The sequence below is a fragment of the Dioscorea cayenensis genome, unplaced genomic scaffold, assembly GCF_009730915.1.
Source record: "Dioscorea cayenensis subsp. rotundata cultivar TDr96_F1 unplaced genomic scaffold, TDr96_F1_v2_PseudoChromosome.rev07_lg8_w22 25.fasta BLBR01001379.1, whole genome shotgun sequence".
Lineage (NCBI taxonomy): Eukaryota > Viridiplantae > Streptophyta > Magnoliopsida > Dioscoreales > Dioscoreaceae > Dioscorea > Dioscorea cayenensis.
Window position 1 is genome coordinate 57,606 of NW_024087770.1, and position 12,083 is coordinate 69,688.

A 12,083-nucleotide genomic window follows, 5' to 3' on the forward strand; every position below is an offset into this window, starting at 1 on the left:
ACGAGCAAGTCTTCGGTCCCAAATGAGAGGGGACTCCGAGAAGTTGGCACGAATGAGATTATGGGCTTTGAGAAAGGCGCGAGGTGTGCTTTTCTTAGCAGAGATGAGGGCGACAGTGGTAGCAATGACAGGGGGTGGGAGGTGAGAAGGGATGGAGGGAATGGGGAAGGCAAGAGTGGAAAGAATGGGAGAGGATAGGAGAGTTAGATGGAGGTGGAGAAGGAGAAGGAGGTAATGGTGGTTGGCCATTGCTTAGGGTATGGCGGGAGATGTTGAGAAGGAGGAAAAGAGTGTCTTATTTGAATTGGTCTTTAATATTTTGCTTTAAGAGTTTAAGATTTTTACAGTTTTGCCATTGTAGTTTTGGCCCGGATTGATTAAAAAAGACCTTTGGCTTAGAATATATATATATATATATATATATATTTGGGGAGTGGGGGGGTTATATGTGATTATGAGAATTGAAAATTTTAATTTATGTACTTGGCAAATTAGATTAATGATTTACTTATGGAGATAAAAAATGAAATTTTGATATAAATTGTTCTTTGTTGGGCTTGGATGGGCATACCCAGGCCCATTTGGAGTAACTATTGAAAGGATTGTCTTGTAGTTTTCTAGTACGAAAGGGGCAGTTTGAGAAATGTGGAAGTGAGAGGAGGAGAATAAGTAAGGAGGAAAGGAGGTTATATTTTTAGGGTTACAGTTATTTTTGTGTTTAAACTTAGCTTTCATTATACTTGGATCATCCTTAATTAATAATAACTATGCTATTTTCTAACCATCTTGCACCTAAATTAAGAGTTTAAGCAAATAGAGATACAATCTCAAAATCTTAAATCCATAAAAAGCATTACATATATAGCAATCAATTTATGTGATCTATATTTGCCCATCTAAACATAAAACGAGATAAAATTCGACCAAAAAGAAAATCAAACCAGTAACAAGAAGGTTAGAATAGAATTTTTTATTATTATTATTATTATTATTATTATTATTATTATTATTTTTATCACAAGTTCATAATTTTGTTTTTACATTATTTCGCAAGAATGATGATGTTTTACAAACTCAATTATTTTACAACAAGTAACATGTTCTTATTTTCTTTTCTTTTCTGTTTTTTTCCCTTCTAATAACTAAATAACATGTTCTTTTTCCAACAATGATCTTGAGTTTCTGAGTATCTATATAAAAGTTGTGTTTAAGGCATCCTAGCCAATAGATTTTACAGCAATTGCAGCGTCTTTGATTAGTTGCAGAGATTCAGCCAAGTCATCCAAAAGCCGATGAGGGTCGGGGATCAATGACTCATCGACAGCGAGGACTATCTCCATCTTGTTCATGTAGCTCTGGTAATGAACTGTGAGTGCCTGTTGAAACCAGAAATTATTTGCATTTTTCATTTTATTAGAGCTCAAATAACTGTTTCAAGATGGATGAAATTACAATGTTTAAATAACATCAGGTGAGAATGATCGATAATATGTCGGAAGAACTTACTTGAGGATGTCCGTAAACACTTGGAGCAATGTAGAGTAATGGATGACCATAGAAACCGATTTCTTCAACTGGGCCAATGATGTTCGAGAAAGATAAACTCGTGTGGCAGAGCAGTCTGTGTGAAAGTGCTGCTGTTGCCTGATGGTTCAAAGAGAGAGAGAACACGAGAAATCGATCAAATTGCATCATCGCAGAAATATATATTCAGTAAAACCTACTCATACATCATTTTAAATTTTGTTAAAAACAAATTTTGTGAGGTCTGATAAAACATTAGAACAATGGTAATAAAATAATTTGACCAGCAAGTGAACAGATCAAGAAATCCAATTAGAAGCAACAAATTAATTATGCATTTAACCGATTTCCATCAGTTCTTTATGTCACAAAACAACGATCAAATCATACCTTCACGCCGAACAACTTCATCATCATATAAGCACAGCTGTAGGTGAAAATTGCTTCCAAAGATGACTTCTTCCGGTCTGCTATCGCCTTCCCCTTGCGCACATAATCTAGAGGATCACGATGGAAGGCAATTGGGAAAGGGAGAATCATGTAACCCATCAAGTTTCCCCACTTAGCATCACACTTGCCGGCCTGCATCATGTCAGCCAAAGCCTGCACAAAGTTAACATATAAATATCAACTCAAGTTTTGAACACCTGAACCAGCAACACACAAACATAGAACTAGACATTACATGAATTCCAGGAGACGGCCTAATGTTAACAAGAACTGTTGATCGGAGCCTTATGTTACTCTTAAATCTTTTCTTCTTCTCCTTCTCATTCACACTCTCTCCGATCAAAACAAACAATCAGTAGGACGACTAAAACAAATTCACAAACAAATTATCTTCAAAAGCAAATAGAAAATACCATATTTCCTGTAAAGATACCGAGTCAGTCCCGCTGATGTCACCCCAAGAAGAACATCATTAACAGTCTGAAAAACAAAAAAACCAAACAAATCAGAAGCAAATTAAAAATAATTAAGAGAGAAGAGCACATGACAAACATACATACACATCCAACAGCGTTCTTGACAATCTTGATATCATCAAGACAGACACTTTGATGCACAAACCGTTTCGGATGACGCTCTGTGCCATCACCGCCCTTGAACGGTGTATCAGAGTCATTCAAGAAAGCAGCGGTGGCAGTAAAGATGATCAGATCAACAAACGAGTGGAAAATAAGCACAAGAAAAGCCCAAAGAGCGGCGAGCATTGCGAAAAGACGGTTTTGGGGATGAGACCGGGGCGGGTGGTGGGAGAAAGGGAGGGAAGGGGGAGAGTCAGGGTTGGAGGTTTTGCGGGTGCAGGCGAGGAGGAGGGACATGAGGGAGGTGCCGTCGCCGAGGGAATGGTGGATGCGGAGGATGACAACGGAGGAGGCTTTGGAGGTTTGGAAGTTGAGGATGTGGAGATCCCAGAGAGGGCGGGAAAGGTCAATGGCGGGAGAGTTTGAAAGGGATGCCACGTAATCCTCTACAAGTTGGTCTGGGTTGTTGCTGTTTGGGTCCATGTTTGGGATCACTATGTGGTTATCTATGACCACGTTTGTCCGCACCCATTTTGGTTTCTTGCCTTTTGACTCATCCAATATCTGCAAGAACATTATTCACAAGGAAGAAAAAAACATTGACAAATGTTTAGAATGTTGAAATTAATAAACATAAGCTAATAAGTATTATTGATCCCTAAAGTGAATAATCACATTTAATTTTGTCATTCAAATAACCTACTTTGTAGACTGAGCTACGAAGAGTCTCATAAAGAGGTAGATATTTCTGATAAATATTTTCTCATATATAAAAATTTTAATTTAAAAATTATTTGTTTAAGCATACTATGTTGGTGATCTAATTCATTTTTGTTTATTTGTTTGTCACCTAGTTAGCATCACCCAATATTAACAATCATGATATAAATCTAAAAGCAGTGAGAGAAAAAGTAAATAAATATAAATAATTAGTTATCATATATTACACAATTAACAACTTATGAAATATATATATACATAGAGTGATTTTTCTAAGGACATTATTTTCATGATTTAAGAGGAGTGTTTATGTAAAAAAGATTAATAAAAAAATAATTAAACTACTACTCTATAATAAAAAAAGTAATAATTTATTATTCTCTGAAATGAGTGGTCGATAATTCACCGTCTCTCACAATAATGTCAATATTTATTATATAAAAAAACTACTAATATTTGTGTAATAAATACACATGGATATCACCAAGAATCTTCATGCTACAAAAGCTGAAACAATAAAACAATAAAAAAAAATTACTCTCTCGCTCTCTATTTCTTTTTATCTGTCATTTTCTAACATCAAGAAATATTTATTATTTTTTTCTAAAATTATCTTTTAATATTTGTTTATTTCAATTCTTTTCATGGAAATTAAATATAGAAAGAAATGTGAAGATATAAATTAGGAGTAATTTTGGAAAGATAACTACTTTTTATAAAATTTTGTGAAATAATTAAATTTTTTAGTATGTGAGATTCGGTTAATCACAACAGATAAAAAGAGAATGAAGTAAAATTAAAACCATTATTATGAGTCCAAAGAATCTTTTACTCCCTCGTTTTTTTTTGTCGTAATTAACCGAATCTCACGTACCAAGAAATTTAGTTACTTCACAAAATTTTATAAAAAATTAGTCATCTTTCCAAAAGTACTCATAATTTATATCTTCACATTTCTCTCTCGAATTTAATTCTAACAAGAGAGTTGAATAAAATGTTAAAGGGTAATTTTGGGGAAAAAAATAATAAATGTTTCTTGACGTTAGAAAATAATAGATTAAAAAAAAAAACACTGAATTTGTGACAGATAAAAATGAAGAGAGTAATATCTAGCAATATAGATTTTTTATGTCCTTCAAATCCACGGAGTGGACCAACCATACATCGCTGGGAACGATTCATGAACACTCAGTTGCTTTTTATTTTTTTAATTATAAATAAGTGACAAGTACTTTTTAGTTTAAGAGTAAAGGCATCAATATACCTAGAGTGCAACCACAAGCTCAATAAGCATTTATATTTTTTTACTTTTACGTGGGCTTTGAGTTCGATCTTGGGTGTTCCTCAAAATAAATACCAAGTGAAGTTATGGGAGTGCACAAACATGAAGCACAACCGCAAACCCAATAAGAACCTATGTCTTCACCTTATGTAGGCCTTAATATTGATTTCGGGTGCTCCCTAAAACAAACACACTGTGTAAAAGATCCCGGTATCAATAGACTAAGAGACCGTTAGTATTTAGTTATTTGTTCTTAAAAATTAAACTAGTAACAAAAATATCATATAAATTAGCAGATCTTTTTATACAAGTGGACAAGCCACCCCCACACACATAATTTTTCTTTATTATTAAATATCAATTATGCATTAAGAGGGTCATTAGAAAATTATAGATCAAAGTAGAAAAAATAAAAAAAAAAATAAAGAAGAACGAAGAAAATTAAAGAATCTGAGGAGATTAAACTTTCTTAAAGGTTGTTATGCCTCTAGAATTAGGGATGATAACGGTTTGGGTATGGGTATGGTATGCCAAAACTCTTACCCGTACCCGTAACCCCTATCTCATACCTGTACTCTCACCCATACTCTCCAGGGTACAAAAAATCATACCCTTAATATTACCTATAAGGTACGGGTATACCCGTAGGATACCCGATTACCCGTTGTTCAAATTATCGAATTAAATTTAAATATAAATTTAAATAATAATAATAATAATAATAATATAGATTTTTAAACACATGTCCATAAATTCAAAATTACAAGTTGATATATATTTATTTATCTTAAATTATATAATCATATAAAAGTTATACGTAACAAATTGATTTATACAAAATAAGAAGTTTGTTAATTTTTATTGGCTTCTATTTAGGACTCAATGGTAACTCTACCTTTGTTTTTGTCCATGATTAATTATTTTGGTTTTTGTTTTAAATTTTTTCATATATCTACTATTTATATTTTATATAGTTTCAAATTTTATAAATGTCTGATGAGATTTTAAATGTAAAAATCATTATAAGTAATTCTCATAATCAATTGATTTTTTATTAGTATCTTATTTTTCAAGATGTTTTAATAATTTATAGAATAAATAATTATAACATTATTTTTTATATTTGTTTTATAATATTTAAATTTTTAAATTTAATTGTGATTCTTAATATTTATATAAAAAATATTATACTATATCAAATATAAATATAAAAATTAAATAAAATTCAAATAATATATTAAGTAAAATTTAAAGTATTATTTTTAAATTAATCACAATGAAAATGTATCTTGGGTAAATTGTGGGTAAATGTTTAACTTAATAAAAATTATATATATATAAGGGTAAGGGTACAGGTAAAAACCGTATCCTCTTCAACGCGTAAAGGTACGGGTTGGGTAGGGGCATACCCTTACCCGACCCATACCAGCTCAAAAAATAACGGATAATACCCTTACTCGTACCCGTACCCGGTCAAAGAGGGCATTGTCCAGCTCAAAAAGGCAATGCCCTCTTTGATCAGGTACGGGTAGGGTATAAATTGCCATCTCTATCTAGGATACAACAAAGCTGTCAAGACAATCTCTCAAACTTAAGTCATTGAAATTGATTAATAAAATGTTTCAATTTATAATTGTTGAAAAACACATCCTTCCAACTGATATATATATATATATATATATATAACGAAGTTAATTGTTGAATATACACATCTCTTCAATAAATAGATTTCATTTTCGACTAACACATTTCTTTGTTGAATAAACATTATAATTTTTCAATATTCTTTAAACTTTATCAACAAGTCAAATACTTGATCTCTCACATAAAAGTTAAGTGTTTTACTATAAGACTATAACTGCAATGATAGGTCTATTTTCTTTTATGAAAATTTGGTTTTTATCCATCTAAAAAAGCCTTCTACGTCGAGTTCTCAAAATAAAAATAAAAACAAAGGAGGAAGAAGAAGAAACTATTTTTCTTTGGTTAAAAAAAAAACCCATCCATGGCAATCCTATGGGGTAAATTTTTGAGGAGGTCATTGTGTTTTGGTCAGTTTTCACTTTGATCACTATGTTTCAATTTGTATCAAACCGATCATAAATCGATTTCATTTCATCCGGAGGTTATTCTTGGATTTTCGACCAATTTTATCTGATGTGGTAGCCGGAGGTGCCACATCACATTAAAATAAATAGCTCTTAATGCCTAGTTGGACAGGACACATCAACCCCTAGTCCACGCCATTTTAAGAAGGTCTATTCAACATCACAGTCAGCTTCCCCTCTTCCTTGACTACTATTCTGTCTCGGCTCTCTTTGACATCTCCCTCATTGATAAGTGCAACGTCCTGATCGGGGACTTCATGCCCGGCCTCAATTTCACCGGCGACACCCGATGTCGGCGTCTACCTCGATCCTACAGAGCCCAAACACACCCTCATCAAGAACTTTTGCTTTGACATTCTCAAGCATAGCTCTCATGTTTGGATCTCTGAGTTCTTGAGACACTCGGATATCATGTTAAACAGCATTGAAAAAGGAGATTGCTGAAAAGGGAAGCTCAAGATTTTTCATTCCCATGCAAAAAATACATCTTTATATTTTTTTGCAAGGGCATCGCTAAAGCTGATATGTATAAATATAAAGAAATAACAGACTATGGTTTCGCGATGCTAGATAGGTGGGTAGCTCTTTAGCTGCTCCCAATTATGAAAACTAGCGCAATACCTCAACCTTTGGAAGAGCTTCTCCTGCATTTTTTCCCTTACACATTCTTTCTCGATAGCAGCATCATTGGAGAAGAAGAAGTCGTCTTTGGTGTTGGATGAGTTGAAGCTCGTGTATGGGAAGCCATTATGCTGCTGGCTAGGATGAGAATGATGAGGAGAGCAAGATAGAGGGTTTTGGCTCCTAGCATCTCAACCAGAGAATGACTAAATTGGAAAGAGAACAAGAGGAGGAAGACAAGGATTTTTTCCTTTTTTTTAATCATACTTTGAGAATAGTAATCACTAGGGCTGGCATGTCTGTCCAGCTGAGCATTAAAAACTGTTTATCTTTAATGTGATGTGGCATCTCTGGTTGTCACATCACCGAAAATCCAAGAATAACCTCCTGATGAAATGAAATCGATTTATGATGACCACTTTGATACAAAGTGAAACATAGTGACCAAAGTGGAAAAAGGGACAAGTGTCGGGGTGACTTAATTTACCGCATCTTAAATAATAGAGAGATCTTTTGAGGGCAAATTAGAATAGAGGGACTAAAAGGGTATATCAAGTATAATATAGGGACTAAATAGGGTATCTTACAAAAAAAAATGAGTACAGAAAAATAGAAAAAGATCAAGTGTTCAGTGAATGTTGGGGGTATCTCAGGGTAGAGGTTGGAGAGGGGTGCGTTAAATGTTGATTTAATGACGTTTAGGGCATTCATAGAAGGCTGACCCTCATGTACATATATTTTAAAATATAAAATATCCACTAATATGGAGGCAAACCTAACAATAAACATATATATTAGCCACCATTATTGTAATAGTTGAGCAATTACCTTTAAATTATTAAGGTTCATATAAAGATTTAAACTCCCTGTGGAGTTAATTCTTCGATGTAAAATTCAAACTCTCATTATTTTTTTCTTTTCCTTGAAAGACATAGGGGTAAATACCAATAATCTACTTAAACCAGGTGGCTTTAACCTATCATGATTTGCGTACAATATTTTTTTTTAAAAAAAAACAAACACACACACACATATTATAATATAATATTATTATATAAGTTTTAACAATTATAAATTTTTTATGGTCACCATGGTTCCTGTCACGAACTCCCAATTACAGGTCCCTTGTAGGTCATGGCACATAATTATCAGCCCATCACTAAACGCGAAGAGAAATTTCGTACACTCAACTCCCACCCGACCCTTTGTGTACCGGTCTTTCATTGAACAATTCAGAACCATCCAAGCTTTCCTTCTCAAAATTTCATGACTCTTATCCATGGGTTATTTCATGATTTTTTTTACAAGATTTATATAAATAAATAAGTTTTTTTATAAAGATGATTAACTTGACCAAATATCACATAAAGTAATCAAAAGTTCTACTATATTAAAATTTTTTAAAAATAAAATAAAATAAATAAATTCTTCTTGCCATACCAATTTTAGAGAGAAGATAAACAATATTCTCCCATAGTAAATTTAATAAATAATATTATTACAACATTTTATAGTACTCATTAATCCAAAATCGATCTATTCACCGTTCAAATGACATCATTGCACTAAATAGTGATTGTTATAAATATATTTTAACTAGTGCTACTAAAACATGCATACAGTTAACAAACACTCATTGTTAATTGAAAATTTTATTTTAATTAATATAAAATTTCATTCTAAAATACGCAAATTAAAAAAAAAACCATAAATCTAAATTCTTTTGATCCCAAACCAAACCTGATATAATTTGGGATAATTCAAATAATATTAAAAATGTTCTCCCAAACTAACGCACCCAATTCTACAATAACCGTACAAGAAACTCAGATACTTTTAATCTTATTTTCATAATCTTTTAAATAAAAAAGTAATTTATAGATATAAATGTAAGATATGACAAGCGAAAATTTGTAAACCCGAAAAATTGGCTGATATTTTTTTTAAAGCAGACACAAAGGTTCCTATCAATCAATTTTTTTTTTTTATTTTTATTTATTTATTTTTATTATTTTTTTAGAGCATATATACACTACAAATAATAACCGCTCATAAAACCCTAAAAAACTCATATTTATCCCCACGTTTTTAAAAAGGTGTATGTGCCAATATATATATATGGATATATATATATATATATATATCATTTGACTGTGTTTCGTTGGGGATAAGTCACATTTTTTTTAATAAAAAATAAGTCCTATTTCTAACAAAATCCCTTACAAATTTCTTTTTAACAAATTTAATTATTTGAATAAATATATTTAATAATTAAAATTTTAAAATGAGCCATTTCAACAAATATTCATTATTATTTTTGATAAAATAACTTAATAGATTAGAAATTTTAATTTTAATACTAATTAAATCAAAATGGGTAGGTAGACTCATTAAATTACATATCCACCGACTCAAATAAATCATCTTTAAATATTCCCAAACGTACTTATGAAAACAGTCTAAATTTAAAAGTTTTATAAAATATATATTTTACTATTAAACTTTATTACATATTTTTATTATAAATTAATTTATGATTTTGAAAAGAAAATATTTATTCCAACCTTACTATATTGTAGCTCAATTAATATAATAATATAAATTAAAATACATTCTAATATTAAATTTATATTTATATATTTTAAACATTCACATAAAATCGTATTGACTTGCCTACATTTCTAAAAAAAGAAAAAGAAAAAACCTTATCAATGTAACAAATATCTGTTGTTTTACTAAAAAAAAACAATTGTATATTTATGGTGAGTCTTCAAACAACCTAATAAAATAATAAATTCAATAAAAATATTCCATTCAATTCAGCTTAAAAGTTAAAAAAACCGAATTAAACGATGATAAATAATTATATATATATATACATTATACACACACATAATATTATAAAAACTCGTAACTTTTGTTTACTCTTTGTCAAGTGATCATTACTAATTAAAAATTAGTTTTAAATTAATATTTAGACCTTTTTTTTTTAAAAAAAAAGACACATAACCACTACCACTACCAACTCTATTATTTGCACATAGGTATAATTTTTTATTCAAATCAACCACCACAAACATATTTATTAAAAGTTTAAAAAATAATAAAACAAAAAAACAAACAAACTGAGGAGAAGCTCTAGCACTGATTAGTAACTCAAACAGCTTCTAATTCGCTAAAAAGCACACATGAGTCATAAATTTTGTGATTTTATAGTGACTAAAATGAATATATATATATTGCAAAAATATTTATAAAAAAGAAAAAAAGAAAAAGAGAGGAACCTGGACGCTGGAGAAACGGGGATGGAGGACGAGGGTGGAAAGGAGGCCGGCCTTGATGGCGGCGACGTCGATCGGAGTTCCGATTCCCATCTCGGCGACGATGTAGCAGTTGAATCGAGGCTGATGAAAGAGCCTAGCCGCCGGGCTCAGTGGCTGCTCCGCCTCGCCCTCGTACTCCATCCAACTCCCTTTCTTCTCTTTCTCTTCTTCTTTTCCTTCTTCTCCGCTGCCGTCGTTTCTCTTTTTTATGGCGATCGGCGACGGGCGCCGCCGCGGTAGCACGCCGGAGGGTTCGGAGCTCATGGATTTCAGACTGTGTTGACGTTTTGAGGGTTTGAGCACTCTCAGAGATCCACAAACCTTTTAAAATTTTTTTTTTACCCTTTTTTTTTTAAAATTTTTTTTTTAGGGAACTGAGGAATTTCTCAATTTTTATTGACTATTTTTTGTTGAATTTTTATTTGATTGTTGGAATGATGTGGTGATTTGAATGGAAGGGATTGGATGGGGTTTTTTGCAAATTGGGGATGGTTTATTTAGGTTTTTTATTAATAGATTCATTTAATTTGGTGGGCCATTTTGGGTTTTTAAATGAATAGTGTATTAATATATATTTTTTTCTTCCAAAATTAGGCTTTATTTTTATTTATTTATTTGATAAAGGAATATTTAATTTGATTGGATAAACAGCCAACAGTCACCCATCTTGATGACCTAGCACATGTTTGACCTGATTTCTTAACTAATTGTGGCATTTATTTGCATTATATTTGGTCCACCAATGTGGGCTGTTTATTTGATCTTAAAGTGGGATTAACATTCAATTAATTTAATTACTATTGTTAATAATTAATTTGGTCAATACAGTAGAAAGATATATGCTTTTAATTCGTATTACCTTAACCGATACATATCTATATTTATTTTTCCCTTCGGCATCCACAAAGGAGGGGTATTTGTCACCTATTTATATAAAATAAAAAAATTTGTATTTATTAGTTCCACCGGTGTGGTTTGTGGGTTTTAGAGAATACTCAAGCACTCATAGATCTCACATGAAACCAGTCAAAAGAAAGTTCAGCATAAAAGCAAAACAAGAAGACACACTAAGATTGAGTAACCTGGGTTCGGCGTCCACTCGCCTACGTCGGGGGCCAAGCCGGGAGATAAACAATCCACTAAAGGGTAAAAAAATACATGAGTACAAACACTTGTCAATCACACTCTCAAACAATGAAGATCACTATTCTCTCTAGATTGTTTAGTGCTCGCCCACTCTCCTACCAGAGTCACCCTTACAATCTACGAGCAACGTAGCTTATATAGACGGCTCAACGCCCCAAATATAGCACATATCTCTTTTAGAATCTCCGCGACTACTAATTTAAAAAACCTTTCGAAATTAGTTGTTGCAACTCCTGTTGTAATATAAGTTGCAACATGGCCCTGACTCCTGACTTGACTGAGTTTTGGTTACGTTACGGACGACCTCAAGACCCATCAACCTCCCGGTCAT

General features: G+C 32.0%; 1 protein-coding gene across 1 annotated transcript; it reads right to left on the bottom strand.

Moving 5' to 3' along the window:
• Window positions 1–1,123: 1,123 nt before the first annotated feature.
• On the bottom strand, window positions 1,124–11,077 carry LOC120256288 (O-acyltransferase WSD1-like). Its single transcript, XM_039264000.1, has 7 exons — window positions 10,568–11,077; window positions 2,535–3,116; window positions 2,388–2,454; window positions 2,210–2,307; window positions 1,915–2,127; window positions 1,507–1,644; window positions 1,124–1,376 (listed from the first exon to the last, which is right to left on the bottom strand). The coding sequence occupies exons 1-7, from the start codon at window positions 10,868–10,870 to the stop codon at window positions 1,218–1,220; spliced, it is 1,560 nt and encodes a 519-aa protein (XP_039119934.1). The 5' UTR covers window positions 10,871–11,077; the 3' UTR covers window positions 1,124–1,217.
• Between the last annotated feature and the right edge of the window lie 1,006 nt (window positions 11,078–12,083).